General features: G+C 34.6%; 4 protein-coding genes across 4 annotated transcripts; all 4 read right to left on the bottom strand.

The window, feature by feature from the left end:
* Positions 1-1625: 1625 nt before the first annotated feature.
* Positions 1626-2284, bottom strand: MONOS_6217 (uncharacterized protein; the record flags this gene model as incomplete). The annotated part of the gene is made up of 2 exons (XM_067876433.1): positions 1626-1825; positions 2167-2284. The coding sequence occupies 2 exons, from the start codon at positions 2282-2284 to the stop codon at positions 1626-1628; spliced, it is 318 nt and encodes a 105-aa protein (XP_067728881.1).
* Positions 2285-3427: 1143 nt separating this feature from the next.
* MONOS_6218 (uncharacterized protein) lies at positions 3428-4610 on the bottom strand (the record flags this gene model as incomplete). Its single annotated transcript, XM_067876434.1, has 2 exons — positions 3428-4378; positions 4492-4610. 2 exons carry the CDS (start codon positions 4608-4610, stop codon positions 3637-3639), a joined length of 861 nt encoding a protein of 286 aa, XP_067728880.1. The 3' UTR covers positions 3428-3636.
* Positions 4611-6791: 2181 nt separating this feature from the next.
* On the bottom strand, positions 6792-13748 carry MONOS_6219 (uncharacterized protein; the record flags this gene model as incomplete). Its single annotated transcript, XM_067876435.1, has 1 exon — positions 6792-13748. The coding sequence occupies one exon, from the start codon at positions 13746-13748 to the stop codon at positions 6792-6794; it is 6957 nt and encodes a 2318-aa protein (XP_067728879.1).
* Positions 13749-17097: 3349 nt separating this feature from the next.
* Positions 17098-18428, bottom strand: MONOS_6220 (putative DDE superfamily endonuclease; the record flags this gene model as incomplete). The annotated part of the gene is made up of 2 exons (XM_067876437.1): positions 17098-18045; positions 18093-18428. The coding sequence occupies 2 exons, from the start codon at positions 18426-18428 to the stop codon at positions 17098-17100; spliced, it is 1284 nt and encodes a 427-aa protein (XP_067728878.1).

Below are 18428 nucleotides of genomic sequence, written 5' to 3'. Positions count from 1 at the left end.
CTTGCGATACAGTCAACTTCTGCAGTGGAGACGGAGATTATTTCTTACAAACTTTGCTTCAATAAAACCTTTGTAAAGATAGGAATGCTTTCCCTTCTGGTCATCAATGGTGTATCGTCTCTTTCTGCCAACATCAGTTGGCTCATCTTTTCTTGCTCCGTCCTGCCATTGGTGGAGAATGCGTTCACACAGACACAACAGAAAACGCTGCATACAAAAGAATATGAATATTTCCTTTTGCAACATATCTATTTGAATACATTATCCGTTCTGAAAATTTTGGCTAAAATACATCGTAGAAACGCATTGTTATTTGACTTTGCATCTGAATTCGCGGGAACATTCTGCTCAAGAAGTCTTATGTCTTTCAGAGACAAGACAAAGATGAGAAAGGAACAGAGAAAGAACTAAATAAAGATTCAGTTAATATTAAATATAATCATGTTCAATTTTTCACAATTTTTTGTGAATAAATTCGAACTTAATTTTAGCCGAACAACTTTTTCATTGAAAATATACACCATTTATTATTCGAAATTAATAAACTTATTATTCAAAATTAATAAAATTGAGTATTTTTTTTAAAAAGTTTTTTTGTGAAAAATTGGTTTTTGGCTGAATATCAGAAAATATTGAAAATATTATATTCACTCAATATTCGAAATATAGATGAGAATTTGAACCCAGATTTTTATTATTTGTGAATAAACATAAAATTTTCTGATTTTTCAGAAAAAAATCATCATCATGGAAATAGGATAATTTTTGAATTATTTCACCTCACATCGATAAATAATGTCTTATCAAATCAAGAAAAGTAATTAAAACTTAAGTTTATACAAATGAACAACAAAAAACAAATAAAGATTTCAGAAAGTGCATTCTTGAATTTATTCAGTTCTGAATAATATTTGTATTCAGTTTGTATCATTGATGCAAACAACTTTTCTAGGTTGAATTATGCATTATTTATCGATGTGAGGTGAAATAATTCAAAAATTATCCTATTTCCATGATGATGATTTTTTTCTGAAAAATCAGAAAATTTTATGTTTATTCACAAATAATAAAAATCTGGGTTCAAATTCTCATCTATATTTCGAATATTGAGTGAATATAATATTTTCAATATTTTCTGATATTCAGCCAAAAACCAATTTTTCACAAAAAAACTTTTTAAAAAAAATACTCAATTTTATTAATTTTGAATAATAAGTTTATTAATTTCGAATAATAAGTTTACCAAATTTGAATAATAAATGGTGTAATTGGCATATGGGAAGAAATTTTTTTCTTTTTGAATTTTGTTCCATTCCACACTTTCAATTGTTTTTTTCATTTTTTAAATTTTTCTTCTTTTTTTTTGACATGGGAATGAAAGACTTATAATGACAAGGTTGAAGAAAAAGTTTGGAACAAATCGTTTGTTTTTTAATAAATGCAAAAATATTGCCCCATATGCTCACCTTTCCTTTCTAGCCAAAAATGATTTTAACAACTTTGTTTTGAATTGTTAATTGTTGAAATGCATTAATGACATGTTAAAAATAGCGGGTTTTTAATATTTAAGTTTTTTTTAGTGTAAGAAAAAATATTACAAAATTTCTAAATATTGTTCAAAAACGTTATGATTCAGGATATTCACTACCATCTGCTCCATCTCCTGGATCATCATCTTCTTCCTCATGAATAACACCTGCTTCCTGCTCAATTTGGGGAACATCTGCTTCATCGTCTCCTTCTCCATCATCATAGTCATGGGGAACTGCTGATTCAGTAGGTTTGTAATTAGTATCATCCCTCACAAATTCTGTGAATAGTATTTCTTTATCATGTTGAAATTAAAATGAAGCAATAAAATCATCGATGAACTTTTCTTTGATTCCACATGGAGGCAATGATCCTAAAAAATGAGACCAACAACATTCTGTCAATTTACACACACTACTGTTTCTGTATTTTTGAATTCGTATTTGTGGCAAACTGTCTGATGTTTGCAACCTAATTCATTCAAGCACTTATTTGCACCCTACTCATCACTGAGAATAGTTGTGCATTTCTGAATGCTGTCTTCAATGATGTGTTTCGAAGCATCCTTTTTTCTGTTTGGAACTCTGATAATAAAATATTTTCCGATTTCATCATTTTCTATTCTTTCCACTGTACCAAAAAGCCAAATTTGTTTCTTCTTTTTCCCTTTGTGGTACTTTCTTTTTCTCAGAATTGCCTCATCTATTTCCACAATGCATCCTTCAACCCAAAGAACAAACCTCACACTCGACATTCGAATTCCAATTGATGCTCTTGCAACAGAATACCAAGAACCGACTGTATTTCGACTAACTCCAGTGAAAAATGAGCATTGATCAATTCGAATTTTTAGCCAGAAACGCAAAAGAATTAGAAAAATTGAGTTGATTTTGATATGACTTCCATAAAAAGATGTCTCCTTCAAATATGAAATGAATTTGTTACATGCTGAACATCTCCATGATATGTGTGTTACATCAACCGTTGTTAATTTCATATATCTTGTTCAAGATGGGCATTTTTTCGTTTCATTAAAGTTGATAAAATGAATGAACCACTCCCAACTCTTTTCAAAATGTTGAAATAGCTTGTTATAATCAGCAACATCTGATTTCTTATCAGGAACAAGAGACATGGGTGAAAAAATAATTGATAAACATTCCATTATTTTTGTGATAAATACTTATATAGTTAGTGTTAATAATGGTGGACACTTTCAATAACTGTGGACAGTGGCTTTATCTTAACCACCGTTGACAGTTACTTTTTGATAATTAACCCAATTATTCCTTCAATGAATGTGAACTTATTAGACATACAGAAATGAAACAACTTTCTCTGCAGAATTATGAAAAAAACATTTTTAATTTTCGGAGAAAATTTGAGAATTTCAATTCTTTGAGTTTCTCCGAAAAGAAAAAATTGTTTTTTAAAAATTTTTTAGTGTTGGATGTGTGATTGAAACAATTCATATAAGTTTGTATTCCATAAGGGAATAATTGGGTTAATTATTAAAAAGTAACTGTCAACGGTGGTTGAGAAAAAGCCACTGTCCACAGTTATTGAAAGTGTCCACCATTATTAACACTAACTATATTAACAAAATTTGGCATAGGTCTAAATTGTACCAGTAGTGAATTTGACATTTTTTTTATGAAATTTCGATATATTATTGATTATTATAATTATTTGACACTATGTTATCGAAAAAATTTCAAAAATCTTTGCTTCAATAATAAAATCCAAAATATTTGATCAAACCCATAAATATATTTGTTTCTTTTTCATTTCGTATTTTATATCGTATTTGAGCTTTATATTGATTATTTTCTTCATTCATTGTTTTGTTGTTTTTTGAACATTACTGTTTCTTTTAATAAAAAAAAACAAATAAGAATGTTGTTTTAAATTATCATTAAAAATTTCGAATAGCAAATTTTGAGAAGAATGCATTGAATAACAAATGAAATATCACAACAATTTGAATTAAGTCTTTATTCATATTTTGTAAAATTCGTCCACAAGATTTAATTTTACTCCATCTTGCGATGTTGATGTACCAATATGAGTTTTGCTTGTTGAAGATGACAACTCAACTTTTATCCCTCAGCCATTTCCATTCACACACTCACATTCTTCAATCGTTGTATTCCACACCACATATATTTCTTCCGCCTTCACGCTTTTTGTCATCACAACTCCGTCTCCCCCTGTCCGATTCACATTTTGAATTGTCAAATTCCCCAGCAAACTCTCTCCTTGGACAGATTCTTCTGTTGATGGCTCCACAAACAGAGGTTGACTCATTTTCATATTTTCTATCTCAACATCACTCATCCTCAACTGAGACAGTGCTTCTTTAAGCACACACTCAGTCATTCCGCTCCCTCCTGATGTCGAAGAGTCGATCGCTATATCCTCCATCAAAAGAGTCCCGCTCCCCACAGTTACCACAAACACACTCGGCGATGGGCTTCTTGTCGTGTTGTGGTCGATCCCAATATGCCCCACATCCAGTTGACCAGTAGATACGCTGAACAGCGTTGTCGATGAAAAAGAAAGAGAATTCGTCCCAATCAAGCTCGCTGTCTTCCCTTTCACCATAACAGAAATCTTCTTTCCCCCAACACTGATCGTCTTCTCTTCGCTCACATGCCTCCCACCCAGCACTGTGATTGTCGAGCTCAGCTGCGCCATGCTCGACCCCACTGCATGCCCCACTGTCTTGCACGGCGCTGCCTCACTCATCCCACACAGATTGTTTGTATCATCTCCGCTCACTCCAACATACCGATCCTTCATCCCTTCCTTCAGCCAATCCTTCTTTTGTGTATGCTGAAGCACACAACTGTTTCCGTTATAAGATTGGCGGTGCACTCTCGTATCATTTGTATTCGTTGTGTAAGATTCACAGAACGGATTGTTTGACGAAAAGAGGCTGTTATCACATTCAAAACACACATCGTGGCCACATGGCGTGGAATTAGTGCGCCTGCAATTGTGAAAGATGATGAAATAACAATTATGTTTGTCACTTGGAGCTGCTGAATGATAAGGACAGAAACACAATCCTCAACCATTTGAAACTGCTAAACATGAAATAAACTGGATGCTCCTCATTTAAAGTGCAGTCGGAACTCTTTCACAACGCAACCCTCCGCCACTAGTTCTTGAAAGTGTACATGAAGTGAACCTGCAATCAAACAAGCATGCACTCTCTCCTCCTCCATTTTCTGCTTCAATGGATCCTGTTCCTGAAACCTGAAAATTTACAAGAAGAAGTCCTCCTCCAGCATTATTTGCTTTGCAATTCTGGAATTCACAATCATTGATCCTGACACACGTTAAAATCGTCAAAATGAACATTCCACCTCCATGATAACTTTGCGCAGTACATGAATCGAATGTGTTGTTCACAATCTCAACAGACTTAATATTGTAGCAATTAATTCCTCCGCCAGCATAATACGCATAGCACTCATTGAATGAACAAAATTTCACTGAAAGTGTTCCCGATGCCAGATTATGCAAGAAAATCGCCCCTCCACTGGAAACTCTATCAGTCGTAGAAGATGATGCTTCAGTCGTTTTTGATCCATTCCACTCACACTAAAATATAGAACTCAATTCAGTGGATGTTTCGCTCCAGACAAAAATTCAATATCATCGAGCAAGAATCATATTTCCAATAAAATTTGATTATGAAAAATATAACACACGTCAACATAAATTAATTTAAATGACGCGATGAATAATTTTTCGATAAGCGTTAAATTTGTCGACAACAACAAAATCTCTCCATTACACTCCAAAAAGTTAAAATGAAAATATAATAAATATTTTTTGGGACCGTTCAACATTTTTTATTTCTGTTTTTCATTGCAATATTTCTCTGATTTTTACTTTTATATTGAGTTAAATAATAACGTTAATTAATAATACAATGAAAATTTATATAAAAACGTCAAATTCGCTACTGGTTCAATTTGGACCTTTTCCAAAAATGAACCGAAAGAAATGAATTGAGAACTAACCTTAAGAATGTGTTTTTCTTTATTAATATTAATAAGAAAATCACCATCAATATCACATTATTTCGAGGAGATCGACTTCTTTTAAAGCAGAAAATTGTGAATTCATATCAGTTGTTTTATAGAAAAAAAATTTCTTTCTTTCTTTCTTTATTTCTTTTGAGTCAGAAATCTATCAAAAAGTGGAAGCTATAAATATATTTCAATTTTTTTTTTGGTTTTTCATTTTCCTCTATTTTGAATAAATTAATTTTAGTTCAAAAGATGTGTTTGTTACAAATTTCGAAGTTTCAATACCTTCAAATTTCAATTAATATAAAAAAATAATTTTGAAAGCAATTAGATTGTTATTAAAAACGAATTACTTCAAAAGTCTGTTGTTTTATCAAAAAATGTTCCAAGTGTTTTTTTCTTTTTTCCTCTGGTCCGATTGTTTGATTTTTTCATTTTCTGTTTATTCAAATGGCTTTCACATTCAAAGATCTTTTCATTTTCTTGAATTCTTTTTGATTGATCAATATTCCAAAAGAATCGATCATTTTGATGATGATAAGCCGAACAATTTCTTTCAGAAGAGAACACTGACTATCATGAAAACAAACAATAATTCTCATTTACAATTTGAATATTTCTTATAAACGAAAATGAACACTCAAAATGATATTATAGTGAATGTGAAAAATATCAACTCAAATGACTCCCTCTGTGAATTACATATTATCATCCTAAAATACACATCAAACGAAAAAAAGTTGCCAATGGTGTTATTTTTAATTTGATGAATACAGATTTGAAGAAATAAATAAATAAGAACAATTTAACATAGAAAATGACTTTCAAATCAAATGATTCTTAACAAATCTCTCTCAAACAAAAATTGGAATGAAAATACAAATAAGTGTAATTGTGAATGAAAAACATAACGTTTTCAAAAAAAAAAAATACTCTGTTTGAAAAAAAAGGTGTTTTTGAAGAGAAAAGCTCTTCATTGTATTCCACAGTGTTAGGCTGACTCAATCCAAGTGGTCAGCAAACACCCATCTGCAATGAACAAACAACTCTGATTCTTCCATGTTTTGAATATTCCTGCCAATTTCCAAAATATAACAAGTTACTCAATCTTTAAATATTCTCTTCGAAATGCAAATGCACAAAAATAATCATTTCTTTTATTCACTTGTGTCCCTTCTTATTTGCAGCAATCTCCAAGATATTTTCCTCTTTGTTTCTTCAACACGTCTCTTCCTTTTCTTTCTTTTCATCGTTGCACTTCTCATCTTCCTCTTCATCTTCCGCTTCCTTCTCTGTACAGCTCCTCTCTTCTCTCACACAGCTCGATCCCTCAACATAGCAAATTGCATCTGACATAGTCATCACTGCTCCACCTCCAACAAAATGTTGGAATGTCTCCCGCTTTATCTCCCCCAAAGAAGGCCGATTCACTCCTGCTTCAGACAGACACCTCCCAATCAGCTGCTTCAGCGACGACTCAGACACTCTCGAAATATCTGGCCTCTGCCCATCTCTGATCTTCTCTCCTGCTATCACAGCTTCATACTCCCCAAATGGAATCTCCAGCGTTAGGCACTCCCACAGCATCATTCCAATCGAGAATGCCACCGACTCTTTTGTTGCCCCCATCTTCTTGTTGATCAGCAATTCTGGTGCCATCCACCTCAAGCACTCTTTCTTGTAATCATCCTCATCCTCAAATGCCGATGAGGGAAGGGAGTCGCTGTCACTATCATCATCATCCTCACTGGTAGATGTCACAGCAGCTGATGAAGAGACGGAAGATGAATCAGAATCATCAGATGAAAGGAAATCAGAATGCATCACAACGCAGATCACCATGTGTTCGGAGAATAGAACAATGTGAGGACTCAGATTGGCCAGTGACTGAAGTTTGTTTTCCATTTCATCAAACGAGTGAAGAGCGAGATTAGCCACCCAGAACAGGATCTGGGAAGCTGTTTGCTCTCTCTCCTTCAAGCTCCCAATCGCCATTTCTTTCTTCTCATTTCTTCCATGAAGCAACATAAACAACGAATCTCTCAAGTCCACAATCAACTTCTCATGTGGTGATGAACATGCCATTGCATCCACCAGATTCGACATCGATGAAGTGGTCGGGCACAGGTCCTGTCCTCGAACAAAAGTGGATTCCGTGTCTGATGTGTCTGTGGATGAAATGGATGGAGAAGGTGTTCGCTTTCTTTTCTCTTCTTCTTCTTCTTTCTCCAATGCCCATTCAGGAATCTTGTCTGAATCTCTTCCCAGAATATATTCTGTTGATCCACTCTCAGATAGAAGATGTTCTGATGACTCTGAATGTTCCAGTGTCTTGTCATACACCCTCTTCTTTATCCTCTCTTCATTCTTCTTCTCTGCCTCTCTCTCTGCTCTCCTCCATTGCTCTTCAGGTGACATCTCCATCGTCACCATCTCAATAAGCTTTGGATCTTTTCTGATATTATCGTTCGCAATCTCTCTCAAATCTTTCGCTTCATTCCTTGCCTTTCTCCATCGAACAGCCAGAATGATAACAATTACAAACAGAAGCACAACAATCACAATACAAACAACCACAATCAACAGCCAATAAGATTTCATTTCTTTTCCTCCTTCAACAATTCTTTCATCTCCTTTTGGTTCAGTCTCACTTAAATTCTTCAGAATGAAAGAGTTTGTTGAGAAGAGAGTATTTGAATTCCCAAACAAAATATGAGTGCTAACTTCTATTTCATTTCCACAATTGCTGATTAGATCTTTTCCCACGCTCCCTTTTGCTTCTCTTTCTGACAAAAAGCCGCTTGAATCAAAATCATGTTTTTCAATCTCTTTCTCTTCTCCCTTCTTCTTCACAACTGAGAATGACAGATTGCATGGAACAAGAAGCATCCCTTTGAATGTCAGCTTCATTCTGTCTGTCTCTTCTTTTGCTTCCACACTTTCCAGCACAGGAATGAAAAATGATGAATCTCTTTCTGAAGCAATCCTTTCAAAACTGCATCCATCATTCAACATCCAAAGAGATGCATTTCTCTCCAATCCATCTCCTCCTTTCAAACTCATCACATTCAATGTTCCAGAATCTGAGCAAATGATATTTCTTCTCAGTGATGGATATCCTTCAATAGATGGATTGTTATTCAAAAACTCTCCTTTCTCAATTACAATATTTCCTCTACTCATTGTTATTCCACCATCCGGTGAATGTGAGATTGTTGTATCTTTCATCTCCACATTGCTCTTCACAACATCCACAAGAGATCCAGACCATCTGCACATCTCTTCTTTTGTATTCAAATATTGCTCATTTCTTTCCTTTGCGCTTCCATCGAAAATGCAACTGTCCATTTTCACATCCAAACAATTCTCCGCTTTCATCAATTTCCCTTTTGTTGTCTTTGAATTTACTCCACCCATTGTGCAATTTGTCAATTGTATTGTATTTTTCATTGTCAAGCAAGATATCAATGATTCATCATCTCCATTCATTGAGATATTTTCAACACATAATCTATCCATGTTTAATTGTTCGCATTCAATAATTTCAATAAGTGAATGAGAAATCGTTGAATTGCTGATCTCAAACGAATAAATCACTGATGGAAGAGAAGATGAAAGATATATTGAAGATTTTTGAAGAATGAGATTTGACATTGTGCATCCATCAAGTTGTAATTCTCCTTTTTCCATTTTTATAATGTGAAATTGAATGATTGCTAATTCTGCATTAACTCCTTCCTTCAGTTGTTTTGTAGTGAATGAACAATTCATCATTTCAAGAATTCCTCCTTCTGGTGATATAAATGATTCATGAGAAGAGGTGAAATTCGAATCAAACACAAAGTTCACTCTCATCAATGAAACTGTTCCAGTTGTTGTCATCAATGCTTCTCTTGTCCTTTCAATATCTGTTTCAACTTCAGCTTTGCAAACTTCTCTGTTCTTCGAACTCAAACTCAATTCCTTCAGATCTAATTCTCCACCAATCGCACTCTCTTCAACAACAATCATCACACTCATGAAATCTGAAGTCAGATGCATCAGCCCATAATCAATTGAATGACACGGAAGTGCACTTGTTCCACATTGTCTCTCATCCGATCCATTCACGCTGCTCACAATGATTGTGTCACTCTGATGGATCGTTATAAATACCATCAGATTTGTGTCTTCCTTATATTCACACTTATCTCTTCCATATATTGCATTATCTCGATTGAAATGGCCTTCTCGAAGATCAAACTGAAATTGGTTTTCATTTATCTGGAATGAGATGTTGAAACATTCAATGAAAATATCATTCCCCACTTTTGCTGTGTTCGCACTGAACTTCATTTCCATAAATGTGAAATTCAATTCTCCTCTTTCTTTTGTTGCCAAATACACTCCTCCTCCTTTCCCATTGGTGCAGCTGCAATGGCTGATTGTTGAGTCAATCATCTTCATTGATCCAGATGCACAAAATGTGAAGAATATTGCCCCACCCTTTTCACTTGTTTCTGCTTTGTCATCTGTGATGCTGCTCTCATTCATAACTAAACAAATCTTATTCTCGCTCATCGACTCCAAAATGGTTGGTCCATTGTCACTTCTCTTCACCCCTGAAAATGATGAATTATCAATGTTGAGATTCATTTCCTCATCCACTTCATTTATCTTTAATCCTGATTCAGATCCTTTGATCAGAAGAAGACATCCTCCACTTTCATTCAACGATTCCACTCGAACATTCAAGAAATGACAGGTCATTCCAGAATCATGAATGACAAAAATACTGTTTCCAATATTACATGATTCCATTGACAAATCATTCACTTCCACGCTTCCTCCAACCACATCCACAAATACACAATCAAATCCATTGTTCATTCCTGCCTCTGAATGGAATGAACATCCAGTTATCACCAATTCTCCATTTTTGTTGGAAATTATCGTTTTGGCTGAGTTGTCAAATCCCGATGTTATTTGAAGTTGGATGTTTGATAATTCAAGATGAACGTTATTCACCATGAAATATTCCAGTTGACTTTCAATTGCCTGCTCAAAATTCAATACTGCATTCGCATTCTCTTTTCCCATCTTTACACTCTTTTTGATCTGATAATTGGACATGTTGAATGAATCTTGAATTATGGATGATCCATTAATCTGAATTGTTTTCATTCCAATCTCCTTTTTCATGTTTTCCATCCCTTTCCACATTGTAAAACACGGTTCTTCTTCACTTCCACAACGCGCCACATCAAATCCTTTTGATGAGATAAATATCTCATATGAGCTGTATGGAACGAGGAACATGAACAGATCCTTGTTTGAATGAATGCTGTCACTCCCCACAAACAAATTGTTATCATTTATCATAGATGAATAATCGAAGTTGAATGACTCATTTGTCACAGTTTTGTTCAGATCAGATGCTAAAATGAACATATTCCTCCCATATTCTGCCTCATTTCTCTCAAATACAAGAGTATTTGACAATTCAAACTTTGCATTTGCATCTGCCAGAGAAAGAAATATCCCTCCTCCGCATTTGCTGCACTTGCACTGATTGAACGAAGTTGTTCCTCCACTGTGTGATATTGAATCTCCAATCAGAACCTTGCTTGCTGATGATAACAGTTCCACTTTGATTCCTCCTCCATTTCCATTCACACACTCACATTCCTCAATCGTTGTGTTCCACACCACAAATGTCTCTCCTTCCTTCACACTCTTTGCCATCACCACTCCATCTCCTTTTGTTGTCCGATTCACATTCCGAATTGTAACATTCCCCAGCAAACTCTCTCCTGATGACGATCCTGCTGATGATGGTTCAGCAAACAGAGGTTGGCTTATCGCCATATTTTTTATCTCAACATCACTCATCCTCAACTGAAACAGTTCCATCACAAATGCCGATGAAGATATTTCGCTCTCTTCTGATATTGAAGAATTGATCAGAACATCCTCCAGCGAAAGTGTCCCGCTCCCCACAGTTACCACAAACACACTCGGCGATGGGCTTCTTGTCGTGTTGTGGTCGATCCCAATATGCCCCACATCCAGTTGACCAGTAGATACGCTGAACAGCGTTGTCGATGAAAAAGAAAGAGAATTCGTCCCAATCAAGCTCGCTGTCTTCCCTTTTCCCAAAACATTTATCTTCTTTTCCCCAACATTGATTGTTTCCTTTTCGCTCACATGCTTTCCATCAAGTACTGTGATTGTCGAGTTCAGTTGAATCAAACTCACATCCACTGCATGCCCCACTGTCTTGCACGGTGTTGCCTCACTCATCCCACACAAACTCCTCGAGTCATCCCCACCCACCCCAACATATCGATCCTTCATCCCGACGCTCAGCCAATCCTTCTTTTCTGTATGCTGATAACTATTATAATAATAGCACACTCTCGTATCATTACTATTCGTTGTATAAGATTCGTAGAATGGGTTGTTCGATGAAAAATGATTGTAATAATCTCGAAAATACACATCGTGGCCATACGGAGTGGTATTGGTACATCTACAATCGTGAAAGAAGAGAAAATAACAATAATGATTGTCACTTGGAGCTGTTGATTGATATGGATAAAGATCCAATCCTCCACCATATGAATATGCCGAGCACGAAATAAATTGGAGGCTCCTCATTTTGAATTTTTCAGAAACATTGAAAAAATACATCCCTCCTCCATAGGAACCTGAAACAGAGCATGAAGTGAATGAACACTCAAGCACACAAGCGCTCTCCCATTTCCCACTTTCTGTTCCAATACAGCCGGATCCAGAAACCTGAAAAGTGTAAAGATAAAGTCCTCCTCCGATGCTATTCGCTTTGCATTTCTGGAATTCGCATCCACTGATCATGACACATGACGAAATCGAATAAGCAAACATCCCTCCTCCATAATTATTTTGTGATGTACAAGCATTGAATGAGTTGTTAACAACCTCAACAGATTCGATATATGCACACATGACTCCTCCTCCATCACAATAAGCATAACAATCATTGAATGAGCAGTGCTCAATTGAAACTGATGCGCTTGATTGACTGTACATGCAAATTGCACCACCACTTGACACTCCGTCTTCCCATTTATTTTCTGTTCCGGTCGTCTTCGATCCATTCCATTCACACCAAATGAACGCATTCGCTCCATTGAATGTTTCATTCTGTCTCCCTGGATGATGTTTAACATCTTTCGATCCAATGCATTCAACGTTTCTAGTTCTGAAACATCCAATGAATGAGGAATTTGAGGCAGTCAAAGAAGAAAAAGGGTTGTTCAAAGAGAGAACAATCCCACCATCATACACATCACAAGTTGATGAAAATGAGCAGCAGCTCATCAGACATGATGTTTGATAAAAGGAAGTGGAAGAAGATGAACAATCTGAAGTCGCTGTTGAAATGTTGAAAAATGACAGGTAAGAGAGAGAAGCAAGAGGAATAGAAGGCGATGAGATGAATGGGGCTGAGGAAACACAAAAAGAAGAGAAATGAGAAGAACTCACAGAAACAACACATTTCCCAGAATATTTCACTTCCAAGGCTTTCGAAGAAAACAGAGAAGGAAATACCTGCAAAAATGTGGTTGAAGACGATCTGAGTGAAATGTTGGTGAACAGCCCACAACTTCCACTCAAACAAAATGGAGATGTTTCACTCAATGGTATAACTTCACAATCATTCAATTCAACATGGCACCCATGTCCTGCTTTGATAATATTTTCCCCATCATTTTGCCTCAGCCCCAATGATTTGAGATTCATCGATGAATTATGAAGAATCAAACATCCCTCAATCATGCTCTCTCCAAAATATCTTCCTTTTCCCCTTATTTTTTGCTCTTCATAAAATATTAATTCTTTCATTTTCTCTTCTGGATTTTCATCTTTTATTCGGTTGTATCCTTCATTCAGCATTTTAACACAATTATTCATCCCTTTTTCGTGTTTTTCAGCTCCTTTCGTTCCATCCTCATTTCCTTCAGCAAACACTTCACACACATATTTCCCATCACTTGCGTCATTTTGGAGCATATCTTCCCAAGGGTTCTTGAGACAATAAATATTTCGTTCATTCGTTGATTTCTCTGCCTGTTCTCCCTCAGAACTTGTGAAACCATTGCACAAGCACTGCACACAAATTATGCTAATAAGAGAATATATCCCTGACAGCATGGGAATGAATCCACACGAAGAAAGCGTTTTCTTTTTTTCCTGAATAATATATTATAATTATGGGCAGATAAAAATCTTTCATCACTTTTTTCATAAGATTATTGTATTTGTTATTTTCAATAAAATGCAGTAATTGGTTTTTGATTTGTTTAAATTTCTTATTTGTTCGATCCTGAGAATAATACAAAATAAATTGTTAGAAATAATTGATATTTTGAATTTTTTATGATAACGTTGAGAAATGTGATGAAACTCAGCTGAAATGCAATTGAATTTTTTTAAATAGCGTATGATCAGGATTAACAAATTTCTTTGAAAACAAAAGTCCGAAATTCATTTTTTTTTAAAAACTTTCATTTGTTTAATGAGCAAAAAAGGTGTGAATGATGAAAATGTTTCTGTTCTTGTTCATATTATCTTTTCTGGTGTTTGTGTGATTTTTGTGATTCACTTGATTTTGATCATCAGATGCATTGAGTTTTTGCATGAAAATGATATTTTTATATTAATATTTTGGATGAAATGGACATAATAATTCAAAGAAATGGAGTTTGTGCATTCTTTTAATTAATGGAGTGATGTGGGATATTTTGTTCCTGTTTTGTTATTTTTTGTGTTTTTGTCTGAAAGAGATACAACTTTTATCGATTGAGAAGTTTCAAATGGATGAAATGGCCAAAAAAGAGAGACTTTTTGGAAAGGCTTTGACATTTCAGTTAGGGATATATTTTTCATTGAATATGTGACTATCGTTTGTTTGATTTGAATATTTCATATTTTTGATTTTTTTTTTCAATGGTGATTTCACAAACTAATTTTATCTTTATATTCTTTTCAGGGCCAATGGAAGTTTCGAGGCAAAAGCCAAAGATTTTTGTTAATGATATTGACAGATTTCTGTTTGGTTGAAGATTTTTTTATATATGGTAGAAGGCAGAGAATAATTGAAGAACAGAAAAAGACTTTCGAAGAAAAGAGATTGTGATGAGCCTTGGAAATCAAAATGAGAAAAAAACACACATTTCTCATGAATCATATTGAATGGCAATTATTAATTTCATGCTGATCTTGTGGATTTGATTAAATGGATGAGACAATTCTGAGCGAGAATGGAATTGACGTTGAAGATAAAAAAAGGCAAAAGGCATTATCTACACTAAGAACTGAAAAAACGGATAAGAGAGAAAAAAAGATTGATTAGGACGATAAAAAAGAACGAGAAGAAAAATAGTTGATGAGGAAAGTTGAAGATTTGAAGATATGACAAATTGACATTGCTAACGAAATAGTAGAATCACCATGTGAGTGAAGTGTTTCTTCCTCTTCCTCTTCCTCTTCCTCCACATAAAATCTTCAACATCTATATCAACAACTGAAAAATGAATCAAATTCCTCTTCTTCTGCTGCTTTCTCGGTCACTCCATCACGAAGCATACAACCACTTATCTATTCAACTTATGAACATTCAAACCATTTGATAGTGAAAAACAAGTGAGAAGAAGAACATGTTCTTTTAACTCATCGATCATCATCTTTTTCATTTCCTTATGCAAAGTTTGTTCCTTTTTGCCAGATCAGATTATTGTTGGAAAATCTACCAAAACTTTTTTCGAGTCCAATTTGAACAAAGTTATTTTGTGAGTACCGCTCTTCAACTTTCATTTTCCGACCGCTTCAAACACTGGCATATGATAACTTTACGTAGTCGTTGAAATGTTCACAAAATTTTGAAACATTAATAAAACGTGATTTAATAAAATAAACAAAACACGTTTTGAATCGAATTTTTGGTTTTTAATCTTATATTTTTTTTGTCAAAAACCTATAATGAAGTTAAATATTGCGGGAGCGATCAATTTTTGAAAAATTGAAAAAACAGATATTTCGCATTTAGGTTACGTATTTAATAACGCATTTGATAAATTGAAAGATATATTAATAATATTAAATTTAAAAACTTGATTTTACTTTGAAGAATTCGGAATAATGAATTTTTTAATATTTATTTATCAAAAAGATTATATTTAGGGTGTTTTTCATAAAAAATTAGTTGAAAAATATTAGAAATTTTCTTTAATTTTCGAACCTATAAGTTTTTTATTTATCATTTAATACGCAACATAAATAAAAATATTGACTAAAAACATGTTCTCAGTGACTATGTTAAGTTATAATTAGCCCCAAAACTTATCTCTCTTCCAAGTTGTTTTATTTTCTGTTTTTTCTTAACAAACTGTCTTTTTCTTCTTCTGAGCAGCCAATTGCCTTCGCTTTCATTTTGATGAGAGAATCATTGGAATTGAACATTTGTTCATCTGATAATGCATCGCTTGTCTTGTGCTGAATGTTCATTCTGATTGGTGACCTTCACATTATGATGGGAGAGAGAGTATAGAAACCGATTGTCTTTTGTGCAATCAAAAAAAATGTGATGAAAATTCTCAAATGCAATTTGAAAGCCAGAAGCTTGTTGAATGTTGGAATGGGCGATAAAAGGGTGCTTAGAATCTTGCATTTGTAATTATCGAGAATAAAAAGAAGCTGGGATGTTTCCTTTTTTCGTCTTTAAGTTTAATCTGTTTCTGAATTTTTCCCATTAGTGTCTTCTTGTGGACGCCAGCTGTTGCTTCCTGTGTTTTTTTCATTTTTGTCTAATTTCTGTGTGTGTGCGCAAAATTTTGGAATCACCTTGAAATTCAAAACCAAACATATATTTGTCATCATTTTTTCTTTTGTTGTTTATTTTCTTTGTTTCAAGATATTCTTTGTCAATGATAAAAGAGCAAGAAATTTTTCGCAATTATTTTTATTATTCATAAAAAAACTATGTTTTGATTCAGATTTCTTCTTTTTTCATATAATAACAACCCACACATTATTATGCAAAAATAAGAATTAAAAAAAGAATTTCGAGAAAGATTCAAAACTGATTCATGGAACAAATTTCAGTATGCAAATATTTTATTAAATTCAAAAATAACGAAAAAAATTGAGTCTTACTTGATAGGGTTGTTATTTAATCCTGACCCTTTTTCTTCATTCTGACACAAAAAAATGAAGTGAAAAAATTCAAAAAAACAACATAATAAAAAGAAAACAAAATCAGAATAAATACTTCTGATAACTTTCCTTTTTCCTTCACCTCGATTTAATGCATGATCTTTCTTTTCATCGTCAGAATCATCGTTTTTAACGTGGAGAAATTTTCTTTATTCTTTTTTCTGTTTATCCACCACAGTCTCACTTCGCCTTTCTCCTTTTCATCCATTTCATTTTTCCTTTCAATATTCATTTTCAAATGATTTTCCCATTTCTCTAAAAGATTTTCTTCGGATATCACTTTTCCATATTAGTAAAACCTGTTTATGTGAGATGGAAGAGGGCAAATTGAAGATTCGGACAGTTTCAAAAGAACTGGTCCAGAAGAATTGTGAAGAACACAACTGCATGCAAATGCTTTTTGAATGACAGAAGGAGGTAATGCCGTGTGGATGGCTTGAGGCAGAATGTCGGAAATTTCTGATCGTTTGGAGGAAGATGAAGAAGAAGAGGGAGCCTCAAATCTGTTTGTCAGTTCAGATTTGAATACAGCAAACACTCCTCTGTCTAACGGCTGACAGAGGTGTGTGCTGTGTGGTCCGAAGGTTAAAACGTCGACTTGTTGTTTTTGGAATTCTCGCCAGATCGATGGATCTGCGCGAGATGCATGCGAATCAAGAAGGAGAAGAATGTGTTCGTTTTCAAGTGACATGCGCTTTCTTCTTTCGATGATGGAAGGTAGAAGAATGGTGAGAGCATACCTTTCAAAGCACTCGTTATCCATCCAGCCGCTTCCATTTGCCCATATCTCAAGCGTTGGAGATAACAGGCTTTTCAGCTCTTCTGGCGGCTTTGCTCTTGGCCACATAATGACAGAAGGAAAGGTATTTCCATCCGCTGCAACAGCTGCCACGAATGAAGAATTTATCATTCTTGGTGGTTCTTTCGTGAAACCTGCTTTTGTGTCTGTTGTATGCACAACTAGCTGTTTTGAGTCTGTGGGAACGCGCGTTGAAGATTCGTCGATGTTTATAATTAAAGCAGGATTATAATGGTATTTTTCGTGCAGCTCGTCGAGTGTTTTGTACCAGGGTTTTAAAACACTTCTGCACGAAACAGCCAGTCTGTTGATGTCCAGATTCTTCGGCGTTCCAGTCATCAGCTCAGGATGACGCTTGACAAAGCCATATGTGGCTGACATTGAAACTTCGGTAAATTGTGCGTCTTCATCATCGTTGTCGTTTATTACATTTTCTATCTGAAAAACAAATAATTAAAAAAAAAATTAATAAAAATATAACAAACTAATTCTTTTGTTTTTTTTAAAGGAAAACATGTGCCACACTCTGCTTCAATGTGAATAATATCCATTACTCTTTGTTCCTTTTCGCCCACCACTGCTGCAGGTCTGCCAACTTTTCCAACCAGCCTTCCTTTTCTCAGCGCTCTAACTGCATTCTTAATCCCTGTGCAGCTGAATCTCTTGGAATATATAGCATCCGTAATGATAACTACTCCATCTACAACGATGTGAGCCATTCGCTCCAGCCGAATGTAATGCTTCTTGTTTTTATGCGAAGACATTGCACGCTGCAGTTTTTTCTGACCTTCTTTAAATTTTGTTTCTGTAGAAAATTTCAT

Source organism: Monocercomonoides exilis (assembly GCF_001643675.1).
Source record: "Monocercomonoides exilis strain PA203 chromosome Unknown scaffold18-1597598, whole genome shotgun sequence".
In the NCBI taxonomy this organism is placed as follows: Eukaryota; Preaxostyla; order Oxymonadida; family Polymastigidae; genus Monocercomonoides; species Monocercomonoides exilis.
This window is presented reverse-complemented; position numbering and strand designations above follow the sequence as displayed.